A 27,560-nucleotide genomic window follows, 5' to 3' on the forward strand; every position below is an offset into this window, starting at 1 on the left:
GATCATTCTTCAGAGGACTCGTTAAAGTATGCTGTTCATTCTTGATCATTGTTCAGAGGATTTCATTAAAGTATATTGTTCATTCTTGATCAGAAGGTTTCTACATAGGAAAATTGAAGCCAATGTCAGTTCACACTATACTTCCATAAATGAAAAACATTGATAACATACTTACATTGAACATTTTATTCACTCGTAATGTAGTTCAAGGGAAGAAGAATTACAGAATTTTATTTTGTTCTTATGTTTAGATGAGCGTCGAGGAACTGGTCGACAACAGCCACAATTCTCTTCAACCGCTGTGAACAATAACCACTTTCTTTAATTGATGGTAGAGTCCACGATTATGGTGAATACACCAACATTTGTTTTTGTTTCTCAATCTCATTTGATGACTATTAGTCGTTTCAGAGAACAATGTTCATGTCTAAAATTGAGCACAGAGGAAGCAAAAATTACTAAGACGAAAACTTTATGGAAAGGCTACACTGAACTTCGCATTTATGAACATCCCATGCAGTGTCCCAATTCAATATTTACTCAATGCAAAAGAACATGAAACAAGACATTTACCTGAACATTTTTTCAAAGCACTCCAAGAGATATTTCACCGTGGAGTAATTTCGACTTCGGCTAACTGTTCTTCGTGCAACTACAGACTTTCACGTTCAAACGGCACGTTCTGAGTCTTAGACTATGGCCCAAGTTTTACGAACGTGCTGTATTCTGATTGGTCAATGACTAGGTGTGTTGTAAACGTGTTGTGTTGTTATTGGTCATTTACTAGGTGTGTCCTAAACTGTTGTGTTCTGATTGGTCATTTACTAGGTGTGTCGTCAATTGTACATTGTGAAATCAGATGAAATTTAGAATTTGCATGATCATCACTTAGAATTAATCCCCATAGAGCGGTAAATGCAATTTAATACAATATAAATAAAAACGTATACTTCAGCCACAGCAAATAGCAAATCCCAAACATTTAAGTCTCCTTGGGGAACAACTACAGCTGAATCAAGCAAATTCTAAAGGTCAACTGATGTCAAAAGTGATTTGATAATCCCTCTAAGTTGTTAATCTCATTTTTTCTTATTGTATTTATTAGCCAAAGTTAACATTTGATTTCTTTTAATTAGCATTCTACAAGGTGTACATAAAAACGACGTTTAGCAATTAAACTATTGTAAAATTTCAAAGCCCAATTACTGTGCTAACCTCACTAGTGCATTACATTTCCAATGGAGGAAAATCTTTTGTGCTTGCATCAACGTAGCTACGTAACAATATTTCATGCACCTGTGGGCTTGGCATAGTGACAGACATTGAAATTATATAAAGATCTTCAATGGTAAATGAAGGCTGACCAGCTGATTTTGCACACATCAAAGGAATGAATCGGATAGAAAAATATTATTACAATGTATTTTTTTATTTTTTTATTCAACTATCAGCCGGCATTATATGTTGTCCCTTTTAAAGAATTTTCAATCTCCATGCGACAGTAAATTTTCATGGCAACTTTTGTTCCGAATCTTTCCACATTCCCTTTTTTGTGTGATAAAAATGAAAAAAGTTAAGCACCTTTAAGCGTTCTATTTCCAGGCCGGCTGCCAAAATGTTATCTACTAGGTCCCAGTCTTCATCACCTTAGGCATGCCTAAATCGTTCCACGTCCATGCCACCAATTCTAAAAGGAGATAACACTATAGAGTAATGTCTCTTTTTAACCCATAAGATTTATAGATTTTAAATGGAAAAAAATTTATTCCATGTTTGATCTTTTAAATTTATTGTTTTGAGTATCAATGTAGTCTTTTTGCAAAGTAACAAAATCACACATCATACAATGAAAGTTTCCATGTAAAATAGGGTGAGGTTTTCCCTTCTGGTGGCTTAAATGCCAAGATTTGATTTTATTTTGATTATTGATACCTTGCATTATTCATACAATGTACATACCTATCCCAGTCTGACTTGTACAGTGCTATAGGTCCATATCCATCATGTTCCCAGCGCCTATTGGGATGATTCACAGTATAACAACAGTCCAGACGAATCAAGAGTGCATTAAATGTGGTTGTTTCCCTGAATACAATGCTAAAAAACAACAGATACCAAACATTAAATGAAAGACATTTCAATATTTCATCATTACACTACATTCTCTGTCATTGTTTAACTATATTTTAGTTAAAGTAACGACTGCTACTGTTCTTCCTTTCTTCACTTAAAAAATAAACCATGTTTACTGTGTTTGCAAACGAAGAAGACCTTTTGAAGAACTTGCACTTGGTCGACATTTGGCCTCAGCCTTGAACTGATCTGTTCTCAAGTTCTCGTAAAAGGTTTCCATTAGCCTGTCCAAATACAGTAAGTCAGTAAACACTCTTTAATTCTTCAATATGATATATATTGCAGCATGCATAGTAGGTGAGCATTTCTAATTGCCAAGAATTCCATAAGCTACAATCAAAATTATAAATTTGGTACTTCAATTTTTAATTCATTATTATTTTACTTAACGTTCGTTTAATATAAATAATCTCACCTTACGTATATGATCAACGATAATGACAGGCATGGACAAGTGTAAATCACACACATACATATCATTTGGATTTGTCACCACAGTCATGGCATACTGTAAAACAATTGATTTATGAAATTTAGACTTCATGTGAAGCAATACATATCGACGTAAAATCGATAATGATAACATTTAGGAATTCATCTTTGGTTTCTTGATATATCTCTTAAAGATTATCAATAAAATGTTGCACCCCTTGTCCCTGTCTACCGCCAACTGTCAACACAATATTTACAGTAGAATTTATGTTCCATTTATAGAACACTGGTGAACAAATGCCACTTGTCTAAATTTTTGTCAACTTGTCTACTTTTTTATCTACATTTTTGTGTCTAACATAGTGAAGCATTACTAAGTAAACAAATTAACTAGAACACAAAGGATGCTATTTGAAAAATTACAAGCAAATATGTGTTATTATTATTTAGAGCAGTTTAATGTATGTTTTTCTTGAGGTCAACACGTTAACTAAAAAATACTATAAAATGACACTTATAAAACAAATCTCGTGAAAAAACTAAATATTATTAATATTACTATGTAAAAATTGATATTATATTATTATTAGAGAATGCATCGAGTCTCACAGTCTCAATCAAAGACATCACGAAAAAGATTCTCTAAGATTTGGGCTTCTTTAACTTTCTCTCCTTTATTCACTCCTCCGTCTTTAATTAATCAACGTTATTGTTACGGCAAAACAACAGCAACACCACCTTTTCTTGGATCAGATTTTGCGAATAGGTATCCCGATTTATTTCTATAAATTCCTTGAACGACAGAGAATCTTCGTAATCCTTTCATTTTGTGTCCCAGATCCTTCAAGCCAATGAAAACAGACTCTGGAATATTATCATGAGTATAATTTTTCTCATAGTAAACTGTATTAGGAAACAGTTGATGATGTAATCGACCTCTTTCGATGGACTCTTCAAGACTCAAACCAAACCAAAGCTTATTCAGCAAAACCTAAAAAAGTATCGTTTCCATGAATGATTTCATTCACAAATTACAAACTCAGAAATGAAAAATGTAATAATAACCATAATGATATGTACTGCTTATCGCTTGTAAAATTAACTATTACTTTCAAAGGGAGTTGGGTGGGATGGGGTGCTCTGGGGATAGAAATATCGTGTATTTGTAATAATGGATACTTTTTCATTTTGCTCGACCAAAGAGTTTCCAGTTACAGCGGGCTAACCACGTGACACGTTCAGTGAAAGATAAGAAAGAGCACAAGATACAAACATTTAAAACAGAATCATCGTTACTTACTACAGCCACACCAGTTATTATTCTCAATCCACCTGAACCACCAAGAACCATTTTCACGTCACCTTTTGAATCAACAACTATAGTTGGGCAAGCTGTTGATACAGAGCGTTTCCCAGGCTGAATAAAATTGGCTTTTGAGGCTTTTGGTTGATAATTTTTTGATGTGTTTGGTAACGAAAATGAACTCATGTGATTGTTGTAGACTATCCCTGTTGTATAAGATCGAATCTTTGCACCAAAGCTGAATAAAAAAAAGGTAATTGTATGTGGTTATAAATAGCACAATAAAAATGAGCGAAGCTGCAAAGCAAACTGCTAGATGCATGCAGGGTTTTGACGTAGTTTCTGTTTCCATTGGAAAGATTTTTGTATGCTCCAGTGTAGTGTTAACTGTGCAAAATTCTAGCATGATTCTTAAGCTCAAACAATAAATGCAGTTGTGTAAAAGAGTGGTAATTGACCGTCGATCACCGTAGCCAATACAATGAGATAAAGTTGTTGCTTTCAAATTGAACTATGAAAATGCTTACAAATAACCAACTGTGCTAGTAACAGACACAGCATCTCCAGTTGACCCAATTACTGATACATGTGTAGTTCCAAAGTCTTTTCTGGTGGAGTAAAACCCTCCATAGTAAAAACTGTCGTGTGTTTCATTGTTCCATATCTTTTTACGCAAATCTTCGGCATACGTTGTATTTATTTGAACATCCTGAGACTGGAAAATAAAAATCACCAATTTAATAAAGTAATATTATTATAATGAAACATAATCCGAATGAAAAGTTCATGATTAACTCAATATTTGAGAAAAAAAACTTGAGACAAGAAAAACAAGACAATTTTTTATTTTAACAGTAATATTTCGAATTTATTACAAATTCATCATCAGAGTCTACATAGAATTGTCTTGTTTTGTTTTTTTCTTAAATATTGAGTTAAACATGAACTTTTTATTCGGAGTATGTTTAAAATTATACTAAGAAAGTAAACATGTTTATATTTTATATGATATAAGGAGTTTTTACATTATTACTCATTATCGACTGTTACTTTCATGATTTCTGTCGTTTATAAAACTGTTTTTTTTTCTCTTTCGTTCGTTTATCACTACCTACACAAAATAATGTTTTTCTATTGTCTTAAACGTACTTTTTCAACATTAGGATAAAATTCTGGATCACCAATGAACGGACGATAAGCATAGCCGAACTTAAACGCCTCCAAAATTCGATGCCATGTTAGTGTCTGCTTGTTACCTGTTATGGAGTCGGGACCAAACTTGAAACCTAAAATAACAAAGAAGTCGTCAGTGAAATGTGCATTCAGAACTAACATATAATTGATAAACGCTCATTAAATTTACAAATATAAGTTGTTATGACACCAGTTTCAACTTATATTTACTTTGACAATAGTCTAATGTTATTCGGGTCTATTCGTCAACAATGACAACCAAACCTTTTAAAATGTTAAGTATCATTATTAATGTAGATCCACTGCTGGTGGCAGACGTTGTGTAAAGGATGTCATCTTTAATTGATGTACTTAATACACGTCGTTTCTTTGCTGTGAAAGTTTTCAAATCATCCAAGCACAGAATTCCTCCACGTGTTTGGAGATCAGATATCATTTCTTGTGCGATCGTACCATTGTAAAAAGTGTAAGGATCCACCGAAATTTTTTCCAAAGTTCGTGCAAAGGTAGGATCTGTGATAATTTCACCTTCCGTCTTTGGTGAACCATCCTCGTGGAAATAAAGTTCCCTATGGTAAAAAAGCATCTTTTTGAAACAAACAGCGGGGGGAAATTACGAGAAGATAAAAGAGAACATAAGCATTTTCACCATGTAAAAATGTGACTGCAACCTACCTAAAGCCCTCGTCCTTATGAATGTCCTTTTTAGTTGATTTGATAACTTTTGCTAAAGATTTGTCAATTTTGAAACCGTTTCTCGCGAGATCAATGGTCGGTTGAAATAACCGTTTCCACGATAGACGGCCTTGTGTTCTCCAGGAATCATACATTGCTAACACCTCCCCAGGAACTGCGACAGAGAGTACACCTGAACATATATATATACAGAAATTGGATGATGAAATTAATGTCTCACTATTCATGGTGTAGCCTGTGATGGTAATGGTGTAGCCTACGATGGGGATTAGCCTCAAAGAGAGGGACAAGCGACGTACATATGTTTAGTTATGTTTTATGAATTGGTAATGAATCGTTTAATGAATACGTTACAAGTATTTTCACTATAACATTATTATAACTCACGGACCACTTGTGGTGGTATGGAAGTCCTATGAAATGGATCAATACGCCTCAACATCTAATGAAAACAAACAAAAGCTTGACCTTTTTTACTAAGAGTGGCATTATTCCCAAACATGTCAAAGGTCGATTTGCCGGGAGCGGTTTCACGAAAATCTATATAAGTTGTTGTTTTTGTGGATCGTTTATATAACAGTACATAGCCACCACCACCAATACCAGATGAATGAGGATGAATGAGACCAAGACAGATCAATGTTGCTATGGCAGCGTCTACGGCAGTTCCTTCGTTGCGCAATATATCAGCACCAATATTTGAGCAAACTTCTGAGTCAGAAGCTACTGCTCCATGCAAGTTTCTTTTTGACTTCCTTAGCTTTTTTGTTAGTATGATTGACAAGACCACAGCCAAAACCACAGCTATGATAAAGACGACGATTATCAAAAGTGCCAACTTTCGTTTTGCGGCATTCATTTTTCTTTTAAACTGAATTACAAAATAATAATACGATAAATCACATCTTAAGATTATTACGGGAGACTCGACTGTATGTCGACTTCTTATGTACCATTTTCCCTATGACATACGTATAAGGAGATCAAGTACATTGATTTCTTATGTACCATCCACATTATGAAATAAGTATAAAGAGATCAAATACATTGATTACTACTGCCTCGATTTTCGAATAAGTGCAATTTACAATGATATTAATCTGACGCACACCGTTCTGAGAATCATATGATTGCCATATAAATATTTGTGCTGTTTTATTTACAACAAACTATAATGGATTGAAGAATGAAATAGACTTAAAGTCAAGCAACAAAGAAAGACTTTAGTTCACATCATTATAAAGCAGTAATAAAAAGATTCAACTCACCCAAAAAATACAATCTTATAACCTTTGAGTCATAGACTGAAACAGATTGAACATAACAAAGAAGTCGAGTTAAAATTTCTCCATTTGATCAAACTGTGAACAAACCAATGTGATAGAGGTTTGCATATCAACACATAACGAAATCTCAGAGAGATAACGCAGTCCTACGCAGTCTTACGTAAACTATAATTTGCAATGAACAGTTTTTCAGTCAGTCAGTCTGTAAGTCAGCAGCATTCACCTGTTGGTTGTCAAGATGCTAGAATGACCAATTATATTGGTTTGAACTTTGAATGAGAGATGATTCATATAACGCGGTTGTGGTGAGATAATGATGTAACATATGACACAAAGGATATTGGAAATTATAAACATTGGATATTAAAAACACAACAGTATTGAGAAATATCTTCCTATATTGAGAAATATCTTCATTTAACCCCATTTAGCTTGGCATAAAGTGCATCTCATAATGATTATGGTAATAAGCCATAAAGTAACTCAGTTCGGAAAAGTTCAATAATTATTCCAATTTGAAGTTTTCCTTCTTCCATTTATAAAATTGATTGCCTACGAGCAATTTAATTGCAAGAAAATTCACTCTGTTAGGCGTAATTTATGCTAATTTTCTCAATTTAACAAAAACCGATGACTAGAGGCTGTGTGTGCCAGACGGCATTCGTTCATCGTTGCCACTAGGTCAGTATATAACTGAGAGTAGAACAGGATTGATGTTAAATTATTAAATGTTTACTTAAAGCTTAATAAAACCGTCTCAATATCAGTATAAGTCTATAACATTGCTTGTATTATGATATATTGTAACATGATACTGAGATGATTTAGATAAACTTGAAAACAATGCCAATTATATCGTATTTCCATTTGAGCAAATTTCAGGCTTGGAAAAGGAAAGTAACTTTTAAACATCGTTCGCATCTCCGTGGATGATCTCATGTAAAAGTTGGATTTCCTTATTCGATGATCAGAAGAGCTACGTTTTATATTTATGGAACGAATATTCACGTATATTGCTGCGTTACTCAGTCGTTTGTTGTTTATCCTTCATGTCACTATTACAGTCTGGTGGTTAACTTTAGTGACGAGAAACGATAAATATTGGTACATACTGGCGTATTGTCTTGTATTTCTCATGCTAGAAACGATGGTTACTGTAGTTTATCGTAAAGGTCATGAATATTTTTGGTAAGTAGAAATAACGGCATCACTTCGTACAATTTTATAATTGAGATTAAAAATTGCTAGCCAACAAATCATCTGCAAATGTGATAGTAGATCGCATAGGAATTCTGTAGGGTATTTGATTGTATGAAGATTGAGGACAACAAAGACAATTAAAAATCTTGTGTCTCACATTTATCCATTAACGTTTCTCTCCTCGACATGTTGAAATACTGGAAATACAGACTAGTTTTGTTGTTTTGTTGATTCTAAGAATTGAAGGGCTTTTGAACAACAACAGATTACAAAAACATCGTTGAAATATAAGAGTATGTCCATTTTAATGTTACATCCATTGAAACGCGGATTTTTCGTTGAGGATAATTCACTAGTTAATTTACTTTGAGATAGATTTTTGAGTTTATTTTTTTACCAGAAAAGCCATATAAGTGAGTTAAATTTCAACCAAGTTATAAAAGTTAAATTATTCTCAGTAGAAAATTAGTTCAAACGAAGGATAATTAATTTTACTATAACACAACCTAAAACACAAACACCTGTCTAATTCCAAATCAAAAAATACGCGTGGGATAATGAATGAAGCTCGTTTCTAAAACAGACTGGGCCGTCCATACAACATTAATTGGAGGGGGAGTGGGGGGGGAGCTATTGATATATTAAATTGTGCCCAGACTGATTATTTTGAGAGCAATTCACTGAAGGTATTAAAGCAATTTACTTTCAAAAAAAATCAGTAGGGCACAACTGAATATATATGAATAAACTCGCCCTCCACCCTCCCAATTAACGTTATAGAAGCGGTTGTGCAAACAGAGGCATAAAAGAAACTAGTTATTTATTATTTTCAGGATTATATGTTTAATCGACTATAGCTGACTGTAAAGCAAGCATTTTCATAAAATTAGCCAGTGGTACGTGTGACATTATTTGTTTCTATCATTTTTGATTGGTTACTTTAAGGTTTTGTCCGAGCATTTTCATATTCACAACGGCAGAGATACCATGTTTCAGTGCACTGCGATTGAAATTGGGCAGCTGCCTGAGAATGAGCGAAACTGCTGACACAGAAATTCGTTGTTCAACAAACTTAACAAATAATGTAGAAAATGAGGTAAGATTGCAATAAATGCGCTTCTCCTCTGATCATTTACTTATACATCGACGTTGTCAAAGATTACCATAGAGTAATAACTAAGCTTTATCCCACATAAACAATAACCATCCATAATTTTCTATAGGTTGATGGTCTTGGACTAAACAGTCTTTTTACTGATCATGAAAAGATAGTGTCAGCATTAGATCAAACATTTGTACTTTTGCTTGTCATTGGTCGATGGCTGTTACCAAAAGGTCAGATGTCACGTGAGCAACTGTCGCAATTATTACTCATCTATATTGCAGCAGCTGCTGACATCGTAGAACTGACAGAAATTTACGAAATACGAAATGTTTTATCATCTTCAAGGTAGATTCAGTTCGTAGTTACCATATTAGTTATTTTCTCTCCATACTCCCACCCCCCCGAAATTGATGATTTACAACAACATACAGTTAACTTGCTCTATGTTATAACCCACAGCGTGGTGAACCTTCTCATTTCCCTTTGGTCAATCAGTCTTCTACAATTCTCTGTTACAATTCAAAATGCAGAAACAATTGCTCAGGACATGGCAAACGAAGAATTCAAACACGAGAAAGAAAGAGACAATAACGTAAACGACGCGTCTGCTATTTCTAAAATTGAAATCACAACCGAGAGAAGATCAAATCGTATCGCACCAGCTCTATACACCTATAAACTAGCCCAGAGGAAAGCTTTAGAGAAGCAGAGAGAAAGACGAAACACGATGGACTTAGATTACTTGAAACCAATAAACCAGGAAAAAGCACCACGAAGCACAAGTGGAAATATGAATAAAAAAGATAAAATTTTGCCAAGGATCCTAAAGGCTTTGAATCGTTTTGAGAATGTTGTTCAGAACTTCATCCACTCACATATAGATTTAATTCAACTTCTTACACCAATGCTACTACAGGATGGACCGTTTTTAATTTTACGACTTTATCTTGCGTCAAATTATGACATTAGTGACAGTAACATGTTTGTATTTTTGATAGCAAAAAACGCTTTGGTTGTGATGCTTCAGATCTATCGTATATGTGTATTATACTGTAAACCAAGTGAATCCAATGACGGCACCGATGACGATATCTTTAACGAGACGCACGCGGTGAAATTACGTAATGTTCAAACTGCGCATGCGTCTGTTCGCACAGCAACGCTGACCGTTCAGGCTGCGTCGAGATTCAAAAACAGAAGAAAAAAATCGAGAAAACATTCGCTGACAATACGAAACCCACTCACAACATTCAAGAAAAAACGTCATTTGAGTGTGGAAAACTCGACAGAAGAACAAGAGAGGAAAGAAGATAAAAAAAATCAATTTGAAGAAAATAATCTGACTATTTGATGAAACAAATAAAAATTCGACTATTAAAGACGAAGGCATTGACTCGACTATGAAATACTACAATGTAACCCGAACAAAGTAACAACAAGGATTCACCATCTTGAACCATATCCCATTTACAACCATATACAATAAACACTAAATTACAAACTAATGATTGACAAAATAGTTACTTGTGGTTTTGCAATCCCAGACTATAACTTACTTAAATCCTTTGTAAATACATGTGTATATATATATATATATATATATAGATAAACCCTCTGAATAATTTATATATTACCAAAACTAAGACAAGTTGTACAAGGTTTGTGAGCTCAAAAGGCAAAACAGTTCGTAGCGAGCAGTATAAGTCAAAGAAACATAAAAACACCAACGTTTTTGAGACGATTTACACTGTAAATGATTTGCGCCTTGTTTACGTTTTGCTGGCAGGCATATTTTGTGGCGTGCGACATGCAACAATGGTTAACCTCTCTTCAGATTATTCAGCTTTCGCCAGCTAAACGTTAACAAAGCAAGTCATTTATAGTCTTCTGTATTTTATTCAACAGAACAATGAAGAGTCCTATAGATGAAAATAGCAAGGCTTATGTAAGTCAAATTTTCACAGCGTAGCATGAGAATATCACATCTCACAAATCAACTCTTCATTGGTCGTGAAAGCGCGCAAAAGGATTGAGACTTGATCACAAGTCCACCATTAAAGTTTGATGGAAAAAGTGTAAAAAATTAGAAATAAAATTACGTGCATATCTAGTGCAGCAAAAAACGACATGTCGTACAACATAATCACCTCCCAGATTGTCCCACTTGTTTTTGTAGCACTGATATCCTAAAATCCAAAGCAATTTGATCTGCAAAAAAGCATGTCAAGAAAAATAAGTAGTCACTGTCTTTGTTTTGCAGTGTTCATTAAAACGGTAACAGCAATCAATTCTACTTCATCAAAACCATCCAAAATCAGTGAAGATTTAACTACTACACTCGTTGCCCATTCTAAGATATTGACCTTGGTAAGGTACAATAACCACATACAAAAGGATACATTTCTCAAGCAGGATTTTATCTTCCTTACAAAGCACGTTATCTTCAAGAGTTCTCAATAACAAAACTGCTTTTCTATAACGCTCCAAACACTGTTCATATGTACATGTAAAAAATATAGAGATGAATAGATAAAATAAACGTAAATTTAAAGAATTAAAAAAAAATGAAAATAAAGCAACTCACATGTCTCGGCTCTGTTACAAGTAACTCATCCAAGGCAGCTATCTGACACTAAATTTTAAAAACAATAATATTCAAACAGAACTGCAGTTTAGCATATTTTTTCGTTGATTTTAACACGTATTTTAACCAAAAAGCCAGCTACAACAGGATACTGTCATGGTACTTGTAAAACCACCTGGACATAAATGGCTTCGTAATGCGCAGTGAAGACAACTTAAAAAAGATAATATAAGATTTAAGTAAAACCAACCATTTCAAGAGCATGTTGATAGAGAAGCTTCTCCACTGACATCTACGTAAGAGAACACATTTAAAGAATTAAATTTGATGGTAGAGAGCATAAAGTAATTTGTAGCTAAAGTTAACAACATCAAAATGAAGTTTCAATTGATGAGTAAATTAGATGTTTTGTATGATATGCACAGTTTAAAGCACATACGTAGTAGACGACTGTGAACGGTTGGTTCTACATATGAAAAAAGATACAATAACTGGTATACAAACCGTTAGTTTTTCCGTGTATATATCCCTTCCCCGTATTGATAGTTGCTGATTGATCTGTTTTGCACGTAACAAACATTGACGATTTCTTTCATTAAGAGTTCGTATCACTGTAAAAAAGAATCCACATCATCATGATCATTTTAGTTTGGTAAATATACCTCGATATTTATACGCCATTCATGAGGTTACAATTTTATTTTACAACAACGAGATGAGATATGTTCGGTACATCTTTCCCTACTAGAACACATACGTTTTCTAACAGCGTCCGATGGTTTTAGTCGACCAAATTTTATTTCTTCACGAGCAAACTCCAATGTTGTATTGATTACACGAAGAATCTTGACACACAAGATCAATTGTTCAGCTTTCCTGTTATAAAACATGTTTTTGCATTCGTCAGTAAGCTGTTGCTAAATCTTACAACGACCAGCACTGACTGTTGCAAGATGAGCAGTAGTATAATGATTGTATCAAAGTTTCTAGCAATAAGTTGTTGCTAAATCTTACAACGACCAGCACTGACTGTTGCAAGATGAACAGTAGTATAATGATTGTATCAAAGTTTCTAGCAATAAGTTGTTGCTAAATCTTACAACGACCAGCACTGACTGTTGCAAGATGAGCAGTAGTATAATGATAAGTATCAAAGTTTCTAGCAATAAGTTGTTGCTAAATCTTACAACGACCAGCACTGACTGTTGCAAGATGAGCAGTAGTATAATGATAAGTATCAAAGTTTCTAGCAATAAGTTGTTGCTAAATCTTACAACGACCAGCACTGACTGTTGCAAGATGTGCAGTAGTATAATGATAAGTATCAAAGTTTCTAGCAATAAGTTGTTGCTAAATCTTACAACGACCAGCACTGACTGTTGCAAGATGAGCAGTAGTATAATGATAAGTATCAAAGTTTCTAGCAATAAGCTGTTGCTAAATCTTACAACGACCAGCACTGACTGTTGCAAGATGAGCAGTAGTATAATGATTGTATCAAAGTTTCTAGCAATTCAGATGTTCATGTATTTTTACTGTTTTGCTCTATTCAAAGATGTATATAAATTCACCATTGAAAAAAACAAACCTGTATTCACTGTTCACCAGTATAATTTGATCTCCTATAGCACTTTTAGTCTACAATACATTGAGAGAAAACGAGAACACTGAATTGTAGTTTTTAATAATCAAAACTATATTTCGTCAATCACAATTTACCTGTTTGGAAAAAGCAGATTCGGACAACACACGTAATGGTGTTGATCTTGTTTTGAGAACATCAAAAATAACGTCAACATATACGAGAGAATTTCGTATTCTTTCCAGGGCATCAACGTGTTCTTCCTAATGGGAACATTTATTTAATGATTTCTACATCAATGGGCCATGGTAAAAACAAGGAAAAATGAATAACCTCCATGAGTGTTTCACAGGATAACGGTGCAACTTCGACCATGACAGTACCCTCAAGTCCCGCGAAATTTTTCCCGCAAGATCCCTCATATTTTGCATACTCTGCTCCTGCGGGAAGTACGAGTAAAATAGCTTCATGAAGAATTTTTGTACAAAAAAATAAATTTTAATTTATGTCGTACCAAAAAAGGTAGCTTTTAACGGCTTCATTTCGTCACCATCATCTGAAAGTAAAGCGTGGCTATGATGGATATTTGAGAACAATTGGGATTTCCCATCACCTGCTCGTGCTAATGTACCAGCGTTCGGACTGCGATACGGCATGCATCCATTATTCTTTATGCCCGAAATCCTGGGTGGGCTCTCTAACGGCTTTAGCTCGAATTTTGAAATCGGACTGACTTGTTTAGATTTTGCTTCTAGTGCCCATGCCCCTGTTGTAGAGAGAGACGGTGACGAACGAGTCTTCATGATAGGTTTGTTCGTTGCCTTGGTATTCAATATACTGCTGAAAGGGGTGTCGATGCATGTTAAAGGTTTCCCCGGAGAGTAGGGAGAAAAAGCTGCAACAATAGGAGATAGAGAAGGAGACTGAGTCGGAGTAACATCCGTTGATTTGTTTGGCGATTGTAAACAAGAAGGCACGGATATACGGGCAGAGATAGCTTGTGTGAGCAACCTGGCCTTGTTAATGTCAAGTGAAAGTTTAGGTTTGACGTCAACGGCTATGGTAGACGATTGCTTTTGTTCTTTCAAACAGTTCATTTTCGTTTCTCTCATGGGACATGGAACGTTGGGTGATGTTTGTTCCCTGGCAACGATCACATTTTTTGATGATACAATGGATGAAGAATTAGGAGAGATATTAATGACCTTCTGAGTGGAAAATGAGTTTCGTCTTGGATGTGGCACCATAATGGGCGCTGACCTACAGTTATCGCTGTCCATTTTGGATGCAATATCCTTTTTATTGTGGACATGAATTGGCAACGTCGGCGAGGATTTTTGCGAGATAGATTTTTCACACTTAGGAGATGTGGAGTTTCGCGATGGGGAGCAATTTTGTATGTCACGTGACTGAGGTGAGAATGATGGAGACGATGACGAAGGTGAGCCCACAATAAAAGTAGCTTTTCGATGCGGTGATCCTGCCGTTAATGGTGAAGGAGAACGTTGAAATTTAACCTGTTTTGGCGATGAGCTGAAATATGAAAATGAATACTAATTATTTCAACATCCTAAGCACTATGACGAGATGCGATGTAAAAGACGATGTCCAAAAGTATTCATTATAATTCAACTCACTTAAATACAGGAAACAAAGGATCAGAATCGTTGGATGTCAGTTGACCTATAAATAAAACAGCTTAGATGATGAAATGCTATTAACAAAAACCAAACAAATAGCCTGGATCACACAGATTTTGGCAGTAATAAAACAAACATGAAGGTCAATACAATTGATTTTCCTCAACCTTTAGTTTCTACAGATGCATAAATTCCACACATCACACAGGTTCTCCTTATACATACCATCGCTTTGATCTGACAACGTTCGATGGTCGACAATAACAAAATCCTAAGAAAAAAATTTTAACTTCAAAATAATGATCTTCATTCAACCATTGTGTTCGACTGAATAAAAATCCAATTCACTTCAAATTTTGTAAAAGCGATGAAAATTGCCTTTTAATTAAAAACAAAGAACGTCAATAACCTCCTCAGGTAAGGTTTCATGAGGTGAAAATGATGAAGAACCAGGAGATCTTCCGTCTACAAATGAAACAATAATAAATAGTAATTTGCAATGGAATCATTCTTCTATCTACGTACTGCAAAAGTTAAACCTCAAGAAGATCAAAACTCATAAGTTTGCAAAATGAAAGACTAATCAGGAATAGTCTTTAAGTTTACCATAGATCGGAGGGCTGCAATGGTGACTGGAGGGTGAAGTCTCAGTGGGAGGTGTTATTCGACGAAAGATGTCTAATCTCACATCACTTGGAGTGGGATAGGCAGCATTCTGTGGAAAGAACATTAAAATTGATAATGGAAACTTTATACAAAGTTGTAATGATTGTAAGAAAAAGGTGAATGTTGCTTATTCAGTTAGTGATTACTTAAAACAAACTCACCATAGGAGAAATACTTGTTGGAGATATAGACGGTGATCTAGTGGGTTGTTTTCTCAAAGGTACTTGAACAGGAGCAGCTTAAATATGACAAAGACAGGAAAGTTAATTATACAGTTTGTGCCACTTGTTGTTCATATTGATTCTCTTTCTAAAAAGAAAGAGCGTTTTGACAAACAGGAATTGATATTAAACACGTGTCTACCATATAGGTGTTCATACATTGTGTCAAATGAAACACTGAAATTTTTTTTCTTATGCTGTTTGCACAAATTTTATAAAAACGAGAAACACAGTTTCATATTTCAACGTCATTTACAAATACAGTCTAATAATGAAATTGTGAGCACAAATTTACATACATGGTTTACGAACGAGAACTGCTCCGACCAAGAAAGGATGCCGGAAAAACTCTTCTAAATTTTCAAAAAAAAATCTTTGTAGAACAAAGCAAACAGCTATTTAAAATCCATTTTTAAAAGAGCTCGTCATAAATACGAAACAGATCTTACTAAATTCAATCCTGTCTTTTGGATTTCGTTTCAACATCCCAACAAGCAAGTCCTCGAGATTCTGAGATGTTTCATTTGGAATACTGCAAAGGATATTATAAGTAGTAACAATCTTTAAAGAATACTTAAAACAATAAAAAATGTCATTATAAGAAGGATAGCATTTGTTATAAAACATGATTTCATCAAGATCTTATGTACTTACTCGGGTTTAACACTTTTATTCCTTTGATAAAATCTCTTTAAATCTTGAGGAGATGACGCCTACAACGTTCATATCAGTCGTTGAGTAACCATTTTTGAAAAAGCTACTGCCTACAAATCTGATCTTCATGAACATAAACACAGAATTAAGAAAACATGGTATGAATCCATATTGTATATTCTCATGATCACAAAAAGAAGCTGACTGATGTAAGTTTCCTCCCTGAGACGTTCTGTTTATCAATCTTTATTAATTCTTAATCCATATCTTAATGCCAGTTTATCCAATGCCCAATCCTAATCCAAAACAATCACGATGTACTTATCCATTCCTGGTCTATGTATAACAATTCTTGTCAGGATTCATCCATCAATATAATCAATAATGGACGCCCAATTCTTTGTAAAATCTTTATCAATCCTAACTTATCCATCAATATAATCAATAATGGATGCCCAATTCTTTGTAAGGTCTATATCAATCCTAATTTATCCATCAATATAATCAATAATAATCCTTACGCAATTCTTTTGAAAGGTCTATATTACTCTTGAGAAGCGCCAACACAACCTACACATCTTATTCAATAGTAACGCTGACTAGGCCCAACTCAGTGCATCTAATCCTAGAGCACAACAATACAAGCTGACCACATTCCTCCTAAATCACAATATTTTATTTTTCTCAACTGACCACAAATGGAGCATGACCAGTGAGACATTGATAAAGAATAGTTCCAATACTCCAAAGATCTGCTTTTGCATCATACTCGCGTGACATTATCACTTCAGGTGCCTATGGAGAAAAAACCAAACAGTTAAACTTATTAGTGATATTTGAAATTAATTCACTTTTAGATTCTTCATAGGTACTGTATACAGAAGCATAATCTGACAATAACTTTTGTCCTTTCAATAAGAAGTTTTCACTCAATGCAAACATAGAAAGGAGATTTCAATTCTGTATTGTATAGCTGATAACTTTCCTTTAGATATCAAAATAAAACAGACTTACCATATACATTGGCGAACCACACAAAGTCGCTGCCATCATTTCGCCATGAAGAAATCTTGCAAAGCCAAAGTCCGCTGGTATATACAAATATAACATGCACAGTTCTCATCAGTTTAAAATCAATGATACACAAAATTATCTGGTAGTAAAAATAAATGATTGACAACTTTTAAGAAAATTTCATGCCAATATCTGTATATCTAAAGCTAACATTACCAATCTTAATCTTGATGTCAATAGGTCTGGGTTGTGTAATGCCTGAATAACTAAGAAGAATATTCTGAGGTTTGAGATCTCTGTGTACAATGGCTTTTGACTGAAGAACTTTCATTGCTGAAGCTGTAGGAAAAAAAGATACAGTATGACCAATCGATAAAAAAGGGCTCATACTGATTAACCTACAACTTTCTTACCAATTTGTGTCAGGAAAAAGCAAATTGTATCTTCGCTTAGTGTGCCTTTAGCTAAAAAGTATATGATATAGAAAAAAGTGGCCAAATCATCTTATCAACTAGCAACATACAGATATATACCATGAAGATAGTCAGCCAAATCACCACCATTACAGAACTATTTAAAGCAAAAAGATCAGTTAAATCAACAAGAAACTATAACATATCCATCCCTTGAAAAATATACTAAGCAGTTCATTTATACAAAATATATTGTCAAAGGCAGTTTCACACGACCATTAATTATTGACATACCTCCATTACAAGATTTACATGTGTTAATGTTTCCTATATGCATAGCAAATGAAATGAATGAAAAAATCAAACATAAATGAATACAATTTGGCATTTACTCACAAACCATTGAAAGTTCAGTATCTAACTATAAGAATGCGTTAAAATCAATTACCACATTAAAAACCATGAGGTATAACTGACTTTACCTTACAATCGTATAAAGCAACAACATTTTCATGAGTCAAGCCCTATAAAATGGATACATAACAGAAATTTATACAGTTATGTAAATGAGCATATTCAGTAAAATATAAAGTACTTTCCTCGGCCTTACATGAAATGTTTTCATAAGCTATTAAATATTTTGAGCTAAAATCTAAATTGTGAGCTCATGAATTCAAAAACCAACAAACTAGAGTACATACTACCAGACCAAATCTTCATAAACTAAAAAACAAACATCTCTCCTAACTCCTAAATCCACATTAAGTTTGGTCTATCATTGCTCATAGGTGTTAAGACATTGACTAAGCTACAGTAAAAATCTAGTGAGCAATCCAAATGCTTTCATAAAAGTGCTATCTTTATGAATAACATTCTGCAGTAATTAAACAATATCAGCTGGGCTGTGCATACTTCAGCAAATTGGCTCTTTGACAAAAAAGGAAAAAGCTGATTCTTACCTTCAAGATATTTATTTCTTTTGTTAGTAAATTTTGTCCCTTAGTCAGATTTTTTTTCGTTATCACTTTTATGGCTACTGCAGTGTCAGCTTTCTGTATAAAATGAAAAAAAATGTCAAAGAAAAACAATAATAGCGGTCAGGTTGAAAAAAAAGTAATTGCTTCATTACGTTAAAAATAAAGTCGATAAGATGATATGCAATGCTATTCCTAAAATAAGAATACTCAACTATTTCTGTGCACAAGCAAGGCAACTGTACGTATATTATTCTCACAACTAAAATTGTACCAGACGTGATATAATTGTGGGATAAAATACCTGTTTTCTCACGTAATATACGGTCGCGAAATTTATATCAAAGTTTATAACAAAGCCTTTCTAAACGTTAAATGTTCCCACAAAAACATATTTAAAAAAATTTGCGATATTTCTAACGTATGTCATCATATAATCTCGGATGTTTATTTTGAGTATGTCCTCCTGAGCATTTTTTGCTTTCTTACTTCGCGATGACGACCTTTGAAAACGACAGCAAACGCCCCATGACCTATTAAATCCTTTCGCCTGTACTGAAAATCACCAACAGAAATAATATCAGCCACAGCCATTGAAGATATCCAAAGAATTTCGGCGCTGGAACTGGGATATGAACAACTTCGGTTGAATTTAAGGTTAAAATACTATCATCCATAGATTATCTACTTCTCAAAGGCTAAAGCCTCTTTCATATAACTAAGTAAAGTGGTTTCAGGGAACTCATTTTATTTTTCAAGACAACTTAACAGCTGCAAAAAATATTGTTAACCATTGTTGACAAGATTTTGTTTACTTCGTGATCTGTTTTGAAAGGAAAGAGCCTGCTGTAGCTAATATAAGCGGAAGTCTAGCTACGTTCGGTCATTCTTCGTCTACTTTTCGTGACTTCCGAAGGAAACATTGGAAACAGAATGGATCATAGTCAGTGAGCTCTATAAATAACTGGAACAATACTGTTTATTATTACAAAATAGTTTCCCTGACGCAAACAAGACCTGGCACATTTTACTGAGTGGGTAGATATTATAAAGAAACTATCATCCCAAATAGTGTTTAAACAGTACCCATGATTAGGAAGTTGGATACCCACCAACTGTCCATGGTTGTGGCAACAACCAACTGTATGTACTAGTACAGATTAGTGGAAGTAATTAGCTCGCTCAGTCAATAATTTTTAAGATAAATCATCTGCGCATGCGCAGTCTGCTTGAGCGTGCGCAGTCGACTTGACCAGCTACCCAAGTTCATGCTCATGGTAACGATCAATTGCATCTACTAGCACCGATTTTGTAGTAAATAGCATTCTTAGTAGCAATTTAAGATAATAATCTTCTGCGCATGCGCTCTGAGCATGCGCAATCCACTTCGACTAATTGTCTACTATAGTCATGGCAACGACATCTGCGCATGCAACTACTAATTGTTCATAGTCATGGCAACGACTAACTATATTGTGTGGCACTTAAGCTCACTTAATCGCAAATTATCAAAGAAATAATCTGGGCATGCGCAGTAGTGACTTTAATAATACCACAACTTTCGTAAACCTTTGAATTTGTGTATATATATATGAAGCTAAAACTTCATATAGTAGATGTCAACTAGCAGTGGAAGCTGGGTGCGATATAGTATGCAGTGGCTTAGGGGCCCACACTTCGGTGGCGACCGCACTCTCCCGCGCACCCCGAGCAAAGCCTATCGCAGGTGATCTCGGGGTCTGATGGACGGAAGCTTGCTATTGCATCTCTCGAGTAGGATAGCGTGGAACCGAAAACGTTAACATGCGGCGTTCTAGTGCCTTGCGCTAAAGAAGGTATCGGGAAGCATGGCCCGAAAACGGGTTTTTTTGCTTTCGAATTTTATCTTTTTGTTTACAAGAGTTCTTACTGCAAAGGTTCAAACAACTTCTGCCTTTTTGACTTATAATTTAAACCATCTATAAAACACGTTTTATACTTGTTACCTTTTACAATGTAACTTTCTCATAGCTCTCTCGTGATGAACGACAGCCTCCTTAAATAATATAACTCTCATCATGAACAAAAGCATCCATGGTCTTTGTGGAAAAAAGGGATTATCTACTTTTTTATAACAGTTCTGTCTTTTTATAACTTTTTTATAACAGTTCATTTGTATCGTCTAAATTGAAACTCGTTTTCAACCCTTATGTTATAGAGTTTGATTTATTTTAGATAGTAAACTTCTTTTTATCTTGCAATATTTTCATGATTCAATCTAGAAAGTATCTTCTCTTCTCGAGTAATTTTGCGATTAAACGGTACACTTTTCGGATTCAAACGAATTCTTTTGATCGCATAGAGACAGTCGTCCAATTTATTACGTACCTAAGCGTATATAAAGCATTTCCAAATCACGTACAAAATTTACTTCACATGACCAAATTACCATCTATTTAAACGATTTATGTAATAAAAAGTTACCTTGACAACTAAAGCAAACCCTCTTTTTCCAAGCATTTGCTACACTCAAATTCATTGCAAACTCTTGAATTTCTCCCAGCGTAGCCGAAAGGAATAGGCATCAAATCAGGAGACTCATCTTCATCATCACAGCTATTTTGATTTCGCCCTTGATCCTTTTCAGCGTCAAGCTTATCTGAAGTGATGTTATTGCTTAAGCTGTGCAAAATGGGATTTGGAGAGATAAAAGGATGTCGGGGAAGCTGCTGTGCTGAGCATTGGTTACTTTTCTCCGGATATAGACACGTATACAAAGTATATGACATTACAAGACAGTAGCTATAGATTCTTTGTCACTTTAATTCTTGTTTTTCTTCATGTTCATTTTTAAGTGGAAGCTTTGAGAGGCAGTTAGAGAAGGAATATGTATTTGTCAATATAATGATAGCCATGCTTACATTATAACCTGTTATTAAAAATTAAAAATAAATAGCAAATAATAAGTCTAAATGAAAATTCTTCACATTAAACAAAAATTCTTAACATTTTTTTTCATGTATAGTTAGCACATACAATAATCAAAAGTTTATGCAGAGCTGAGAGATATCTTAAGTATCAAGTTTGATGACAAGCAATACTTAAAGTACTGCTTCTGAATTTTTTTAGTGAAATTGTAGACATGAAAACTAGTTGGCATTCTCAATTTTGCCCACGTATCAAGCCGTTACATTTCACACAGCAGGAGAGCTTTAACGGCCTTGCCTTGTAAGTGAGCACTCCCACAGATATTCTACAATTCATTTTATTAATTTTTATGCATTGTTCATTTCTTGTAGTTTTAGCACTAGATTTCTATACAATGCAAATTATGCCCACAAAACACAATGTACATATATAAATATATATTGCAGGTTATTTATGTACGTTACTTTCAAAAATTTTCTTTTCACAGTTTGCGAGGTGTATTTGTGAAATGAGAATGAGAGGTAGAGAAATTAATATTACTCATATTTGGCTATTGCTATGATGAAATTCATGAGTATGTTCTAACCAGTCTTTAAAGCATTATACAGTCCATCCTTGTTTAGCTGTAGACAAAATAATGGTTTTTACAAAATATGCAAAGACAATGATGGTCAAGACTGGCTTGGATGCGACAAATACTTTCAGTTTTACCATTCCAGCTGTTTACATTTACACTTTTCTGCTGCCCTCTCCAACTCTTGACATGATATCACACTATGTGTCTACATTTATCATAAATGTCATGTCCTATCCTTTCTTCTTAGTGTTTCAAAATTCTCTCGCGGAGTGAAAACTGATTGAACTACACACGCGTGTCTGGGTGTAATCTCGCGTGTCTGGGTCTGGGTGTAAAATTTGGCTTCAATTTAAAAAGGCTTTTCTATTACAGCTAAGTACAAGACATTTAAATTACATGACCAAAATTAAAAGTGGTGTTGTTCAAAGACATTTCGTATACTTGACTTCTCGGACCTTTTTGAAAAATTAAAAAAAATAAACACATTACTTGTGTGCGTCACAAAGGTTGTTATCCGGGACTTCAATTAGGCGTGTAGCGTCATCACAAAATTTGTGACGTAAACAGCAGCGCTTTCCGCATTTCAGTGTCTCTCTTTACAAGACGTTTCACAAGAGGAAAGACATTACACGTGCATTGTAAGTTTTAAGCTGTTTTTTTTGGATCTCCGTTCAATTTCTGGATATTTGTATTATGCAGAAAATCTACGTAGTACGTTTCTTATCGTTTAAGAACAAAACTTCGGAAAAAATAAACGAAATTGACATATATTAGGCGTTTCAATTTTTGCCGGTTGCGAAATTTGCGGGGGATCATTTGAAGTATTGTGAAAGATATTTTTGCTCTGTCGTTTGTTAGCTGTAGTAAAAGTTCAATTATATTTTCGTATTTTAATCATTCCAGAGCATTTACTTAAATACTCTGAATTCTTTAACTTTATTTTAATTTAGACAGTCACATTTCACCATACCAGCCATACATCTTTGGTATTTTTCTAGTCATTCCTTGAGTGCACTGATTTCGTGAAATAATACACTTTTTTTCAAATTCATAAATTTTATACTTACGTATTTAATTTACGAGAACTATTGAATGAATTAGGGAAAAGACTTCTTGATAAGAATATATTATTTTAAAATTGTAACCAGTGTACTTTGTCCTTGCCTTTGTCTTTGAAATTTTGTTATTACTATCGTATTATTCATTATTATATCAACGAAATTGTCATATTTTCTTCCATTTTTTGGTGTTTAAAATAGTTGTTTGTTTTTTAGCTGAAACGATTGTAAGTCATGGCAGATAAAAGCAAAGCTAAGCTTGGTTTTGCTGAAAACTTTGCTCTCAGTGGGGCAGCTGCTGTCATTTCAAAGACTGCTGCAGCTCCAATTGAGCGCATAAAGTTGTTGGTTCAGAACCAGGATGAAATGTTGAAATCTGGTCGCCTAGCTGAGCCATATAAGGGAGTCATTGATTGTACTCTAAAAACTTACCGTTCTGAGGGTATTCTTCCTTTTTGGCGTGGAAACCTTGCCAATTGTATTCGATATTTCCCAACTCAAGCTTTGAACTTTGCCTTCAAAGACAAGGTGAAGGCAGTATTCAAGATGAAAAAGACAGACTCGGAAGCCACCAAATTTGCCAAGAACATCCTGGCTGGTGGTTGTGCTGGAGCTATGTCTTTAGTTTTTGTCTACTCATTAGATTATGCCCGTACACGATTGGCTAATGACACTAAGGGTGCTCAAAAGGGAGGAGAACGGCAATTCAATGGCTTGGTCGATGTCTATCGTAAAACCTTAAAGAGTGATGGTATTCAAGGTCTTTACAGAGGCTTTGCACTTTCTTGTGTTGGCATCTTTGTTTATAGAGGATTTTACTTTGGCCTCTATGACACATTGAAGCCTTTGATCTTGGGAGAAGATGCAGGTAGATATTTTTTTGTTTTAGATCTATTTTGTTTTCTGAGCCATTGTGCAGCAGTTTTTAAATATTTTGAATATTTTATTTTATTGTAGGTGTTGTGTTGTCCTTCTGCCTTGGTTATGCTGTGACAGTTAGTGCTGGTCTCGCATCATATCCCATTGATACCATCAGAAGGCGAATGATGATGACTTCAGGAGAAGCTGTCAAGTATAAAGGATCCTTTGATTGCTTTATCCAAGTAGTTCGTAATGAAGGACCAATGTCCTTAATGAAGGGTGCTGGAGCTAATATCTTAAGAGGTGTTGCAGGTGCTGGTGTGCTTGCTGGATTTGATAAATTCAAGGCTTTATATATTGCTTGGCGGCTCAGTTGAGCATTTCCTACTGAAATGAAACATTTTCTCTACTAACTTCTGATGTGCTTTGTATGATGATTTGAACTTTACTCTACTGTATAACATTTAGGAATATTTATTATTTCTTCGGTGCAAAGTATTTTGCATTTGTAGTTTCCTGCTTTTAAAATGTCATGAATAATAAAAAAAAATTACAAACTATTTCAATATAGATTCTCTTTACTATTCAGTATTACAAACATTGGTACAGCACTTCTATATTATTTTATAGTATCACTCCTTTTCAAGCTATTTAGGAATATTTGTTAAACTGTGTTCAATATTTTACCACTTGTATTTGTTTTTCTTTTTCTTCCTATTTAATCTTTTGATGCTCTTTCCTGACTTTGACCTTGATGTTTTCTTCAGTTTCTTTTTCAATACCATAGTGTTTTGCTGAGTTTCATTTCCAGTATCCATGCTTTCAATGCCCTCTGCTGACAAAAAAAACAAATTGCCATTGAACATCAACACATTGAGAATGGAAGACAACGGTGAGTGTAAAATATGCGTAACTTTGAAATGATAAGTGGATGCATGCTGAGCATAACATAAACTTTTAAATAAAACATGCCATTTATATTCACATTGCACCTCTTACTTCACTATACCAGTGAAAAGAAATGCATTACAAACAAGTTTTCACTGCAGGGAGGGAATGATGATTGCCTCCCAAAATTTCACTCTTGGTACTGTGTAAGTCCTAAAACACTTTTACCATCATTAGGTGATCATCAATGATCATGCTTTACAGTTTACAATATCATCATTTGCAATATGTACATACATATTGAGCACTCTTATATCCTTAGTTACTTTTCATTCAAATTTGTATGCTATAGCTATATATATATTTATATGTATAAAAAACTTATATTAACACTAAACTTAAATAAAACTAAACTTATAAAACTTATATAAAACTTTTATATTAAACTTATATTTATATGTACATCCGTATATGCTCGCATATAAGCTGAACTCGCATATAAGCTGACCCTCTAAAACTGCTTTAAAATGGCAAGTTTTTTCAAAAACCTGCATATAAGCCAAGTATAATTTCTGCTGTATTGCAGAAATAATTTTACAACTAAAATTATCAAACTTCAGCACACTTTTAAATTCTGTGGCCGCGTGCTCACATTTGCCCCATTGGTTTGCTGTTCTTCTATAAGTCACGTGACCTTCGTCCCCCTTCCCACACACTGCCTACCAATTGGCTGCCTCTGATTTCCCTCTTCGACTGCCACTGTTTGAACGTGTTATTTCTAAGAAATCAAACCGTGTACCAAAGACGTCGGCTTCATCATTAGCTCTAGCTTGGTTACGGTTGCCATTGCTGACACACAACGAAATAAAAGTCAGATAGCGATGAAAACATGTTGCTGGAAAATTGGCATTAGTATCTGTCCTTGTGTTCATTTTGTTTTATGCGCATATAAGCCGACCCCTGATTTTAGCATTGTATTTTATACTTCCAAACTCGTCTTATATGTGAGTATATACGGTATAAAGCAAAATTTTTAGCTATAAAGCTTAAATTTGGCATTTAAAATGGTCATATGCTGTGCCCAAATGATAATACATTGGAAAAGAAGTATTAAATTGATGGCCAGAATAATACATGTAACCAATGTCACAGATGAAGTTTAATTTCTGATTATTTTCTAACTTTGGTAAACTCTTTACAGGCTAATAGCTTTCTGAAAAAGTTAATATCATATCTGGAGCTGGATTAAAAAAAAGTACATAAATTTGATTTTTTTTGGTTGGGGGAAGGAGAGGTATGTCCTTCAAATGTTCAAACATTTTTGATAGTCTACTTTTTTTATCATCCAGTGCTTTCCCTTCTGTGCAGAATCACAGATCTTACAAACCCACCATTAATTTTTTATCAAGTTCCTTAGTTTCCTTCTTAACATCCTCCATCCTACTCAACATACTACATGTTTACACTTGTAGTCCACTCAGTTCTTTGCCTGAACTAATTGTCAACCTAAGCAACCCTTGAACTTGAAAATTTCTAAATATTTTTGAAAAGTTACCTAAAATTAAATTTGACCTGTAACATTTTCATTCTTCATTCAGTCATTTGTCCATTATTGACTAAAGATGTTGAAGTGTGACTTCTAGTCAGGCATTATAAATCAATAAAATGTATGTTGAAGTCAACTAAAACAAGTTATATTATAATTATACCTGAATTGCATTCATATCTATCTTGAATATTTTTCTTTTCGCTGCTATCTTCCATCATTTTTATTCCTTCCTGTTGCTCTTGAATTGCAAGCAGTTTTAATCTATCTTTAGCAACAATCTTTTCTCGCTTTGCAGCACGTAATTTTCGCTTGCTTTTTGAGCGAATACTTTTCGCCATTATTCAATTCTCCTCTCTCTCAATGACCACACCACGTGCTCCAACTTGTTTACAATAGACGGATGATGATATTGAATATCCAAATACATAGAAACGTACATTTTGCATTTACGTGTCTTGTTAAACAGATTACGAAATGCATTGCCTGTGTCTTGTTGAGTATCTTCACCATATGAACTGTGTTAAGACTTTCAACTGATACAAAAAGTTTTTGACCAAGTTTTCAGCACATATTTTTAATTAATTATCGCATAAATCGAATGCTTACGTAATGAACCATATATA

The 27,560-nt window shown here is 34.3% G+C and overlaps 5 protein-coding genes and 2 long non-coding RNA genes across 9 annotated transcripts; 2 read left to right on the plus strand and 5 right to left on the minus strand.

Moving 5' to 3' along the window:
• Positions 1-1,111: 1,111 nt before the first annotated feature.
• LOC124433946 lies at positions 1,112-2,287 on the minus strand. Its single transcript, XR_006944654.1, has 3 exons — positions 2,272-2,287; positions 1,960-2,097; positions 1,112-1,687 (listed from the first exon to the last, which is right to left on the minus strand). It is a non-coding gene; the product is annotated as an uncharacterized LOC124433946 (long non-coding RNA).
• A 542-nt stretch (positions 2,288-2,829) lies between these two features.
• LOC124433934 (glutathione hydrolase 1 proenzyme-like) lies at positions 2,830-7,367 on the minus strand. Its single transcript, XM_046983794.1, has 8 exons — positions 7,027-7,367; positions 6,227-6,629; positions 5,738-5,930; positions 5,327-5,631; positions 5,018-5,154; positions 4,396-4,583; positions 3,866-4,106; positions 2,830-3,556 (listed from the first exon to the last, which is right to left on the minus strand). Exons 2-8 carry the CDS (start codon positions 6,615-6,617, stop codon positions 3,278-3,280), a joined length of 1,734 nt encoding a protein of 577 aa, XP_046839750.1. The 5' UTR covers positions 6,618-6,629; positions 7,027-7,367; the 3' UTR covers positions 2,830-3,277.
• A 539-nt stretch (positions 7,368-7,906) lies between these two features.
• LOC124433935 (transmembrane protein 26-like) lies at positions 7,907-11,472 on the plus strand. Its single transcript, XM_046983795.1, has 4 exons — positions 7,907-8,232; positions 9,190-9,340; positions 9,468-9,694; positions 9,809-11,472. The coding sequence occupies exons 1-4, from the start codon at positions 8,036-8,038 to the stop codon at positions 10,698-10,700; spliced, it is 1,467 nt and encodes a 488-aa protein (XP_046839751.1). The 5' UTR covers positions 7,907-8,035; the 3' UTR covers positions 10,701-11,472.
• On the minus strand, positions 10,792-19,949 carry LOC124433929 (serine/threonine-protein kinase unc-51-like). 2 transcript variants are annotated; one of them, XM_046983780.1, is made up of 27 exons: positions 19,587-19,949; positions 19,083-19,175; positions 18,606-18,647; positions 18,418-18,450; positions 18,244-18,280; positions 18,124-18,174; positions 17,927-18,049; positions 17,711-17,784; positions 17,390-17,491; positions 16,697-16,755; positions 16,492-16,574; positions 16,342-16,395; positions 15,983-16,059; positions 15,762-15,870; positions 15,565-15,620; positions 15,381-15,426; positions 15,153-15,198; positions 14,030-15,048; positions 13,849-13,955; positions 13,653-13,778; positions 13,522-13,571; positions 12,691-12,809; positions 12,438-12,544; positions 12,184-12,225; positions 11,934-11,981; positions 11,749-11,839; positions 10,792-11,557 (listed from the first exon to the last, which is right to left on the minus strand). In XM_046983780.1, exons 1-27 carry the CDS (start codon positions 19,689-19,691, stop codon positions 11,493-11,495), a joined length of 2,964 nt encoding a protein of 987 aa, XP_046839736.1. In that variant the 5' UTR covers positions 19,692-19,949; the 3' UTR covers positions 10,792-11,492. The 2 variants fall into 2 exon arrangements, with proteins under 2 accessions (XP_046839736.1, XP_046839734.1); XM_046983778.1 differs by lacking the exon at positions 10,792-11,557 and having other exon boundaries at positions 11,601-11,839.
• A 1,478-nt stretch (positions 19,950-21,427) lies between these two features.
• LOC124433944 lies at positions 21,428-22,034 on the minus strand. The gene is made up of 2 exons (XR_006944652.1): positions 21,561-22,034; positions 21,428-21,464 (listed from the first exon to the last, which is right to left on the minus strand). It is a non-coding gene; the product is annotated as an uncharacterized LOC124433944 (long non-coding RNA).
• A 1,111-nt stretch (positions 22,035-23,145) lies between these two features.
• On the plus strand, positions 23,146-25,060 carry LOC124433938 (ADP,ATP carrier protein 3, mitochondrial-like). Its single transcript, XM_046983799.1, has 3 exons — positions 23,146-23,219; positions 23,856-24,507; positions 24,597-25,060. The coding sequence occupies exons 2-3, from the start codon at positions 23,874-23,876 to the stop codon at positions 24,875-24,877; spliced, it is 915 nt and encodes a 304-aa protein (XP_046839755.1). The 5' UTR covers positions 23,146-23,219; positions 23,856-23,873; the 3' UTR covers positions 24,878-25,060.
• On the minus strand, positions 25,061-27,465 carry LOC124433942 (protein LLP homolog). 2 transcript variants are annotated; one of them, XM_046983809.1, is made up of 2 exons: positions 27,098-27,465; positions 25,061-25,332 (listed from the first exon to the last, which is right to left on the minus strand). In XM_046983809.1, exons 1-2 carry the CDS (start codon positions 27,273-27,275, stop codon positions 25,184-25,186), a joined length of 327 nt encoding a protein of 108 aa, XP_046839765.1. In that variant the 5' UTR covers positions 27,276-27,465; the 3' UTR covers positions 25,061-25,183. The 2 variants fall into 2 exon arrangements, with proteins under 2 accessions (XP_046839765.1, XP_046839764.1); XM_046983808.1 differs by having other exon boundaries at positions 25,061-25,335; positions 27,098-27,454.
• Positions 27,466-27,560: the final 95 nt, after the last annotated feature.

Source organism: Xenia sp. Carnegie-2017, unplaced genomic scaffold (assembly GCF_021976095.1).
Source record: "Xenia sp. Carnegie-2017 unplaced genomic scaffold, XeniaSp_v1 HiC_scaffold_14, whole genome shotgun sequence".
NCBI classification, from domain to species: Eukaryota; Metazoa; Cnidaria; class Anthozoa; order Malacalcyonacea; family Xeniidae; genus Xenia; species Xenia sp. Carnegie-2017.

Bases quoted from the DNA above. Each gene is read 5' to 3' on its own strand.
- LOC124433938 (XM_046983799.1), top strand. From the start codon at position 23,874: ATGGCAGATAAAAGCAAAGCTAAGCTTGGTTTTGCTGAAAACTTTGCT. The intron at 24,508-24,596 runs GTAGATATTTTT...ATTTTATTGTAG, and splicing joins GATCTTGGGAGAAGATGCAG to GTGTTGTGTTGTCCTTCTGC.
- LOC124433934 (XM_046983794.1), bottom strand. From the start codon at position 6,617: ATGAATGCCGCAAAACGAAAGTTGGCACTTTTGATAATCGTCGTCTTT. The intron at 5,632-5,737 runs GTAGGTTGCAGT...TTTTTACCATAG, and splicing joins CATAAGGACGAGGGCTTTAG to GGAACTTTATTTCCACGAGG. The intron at 4,584-5,017 runs GTACGTTTAAGA...TTTATTTTCCAG, and splicing joins TTTATCCTAATGTTGAAAAA to TCTCAGGATGTTCAAATAAA.
- LOC124433935 (XM_046983795.1), top strand. From the start codon at position 8,036: ATGGAACGAATATTCACGTATATTGCTGCGTTACTCAGTCGTTTGTTG. The intron at 9,341-9,467 runs GTAAGATTGCAA...AATTTTCTATAG, and splicing joins CAAATAATGTAGAAAATGAG to GTTGATGGTCTTGGACTAAA. The intron at 9,695-9,808 runs GTAGATTCAGTT...TATAACCCACAG, and splicing joins AATGTTTTATCATCTTCAAG to CGTGGTGAACCTTCTCATTT.
- LOC124433929 (XM_046983778.1), bottom strand. From the start codon at position 19,691: ATGGCTGTGGCTGATATTATTTCTGTTGGTGATTTTCAGTACAGGCGA. The intron at 17,492-17,710 runs GTAAGTCTGTTT...TTTTCTCCATAG, and splicing joins GTGGTTCGCCAATGTATATG to GCACCTGAAGTGATAATGTC. The intron at 13,779-13,848 runs GTTATTCATTTT...TGTTCCCATTAG, and splicing joins CCTGTGAAACACTCATGGAG to GAAGAACACGTTGATGCCCT.
- LOC124433942 (XM_046983808.1), bottom strand. From the start codon at position 27,275: ATGGCGAAAAGTATTCGCTCAAAAAGCAAGCGAAAATTACGTGCTGCA. The intron at 25,336-27,097 runs GTATAATTATAA...TTTTTTTGTCAG, and splicing joins TAGATATGAATGCAATTCAG to CAGAGGGCATTGAAAGCATG.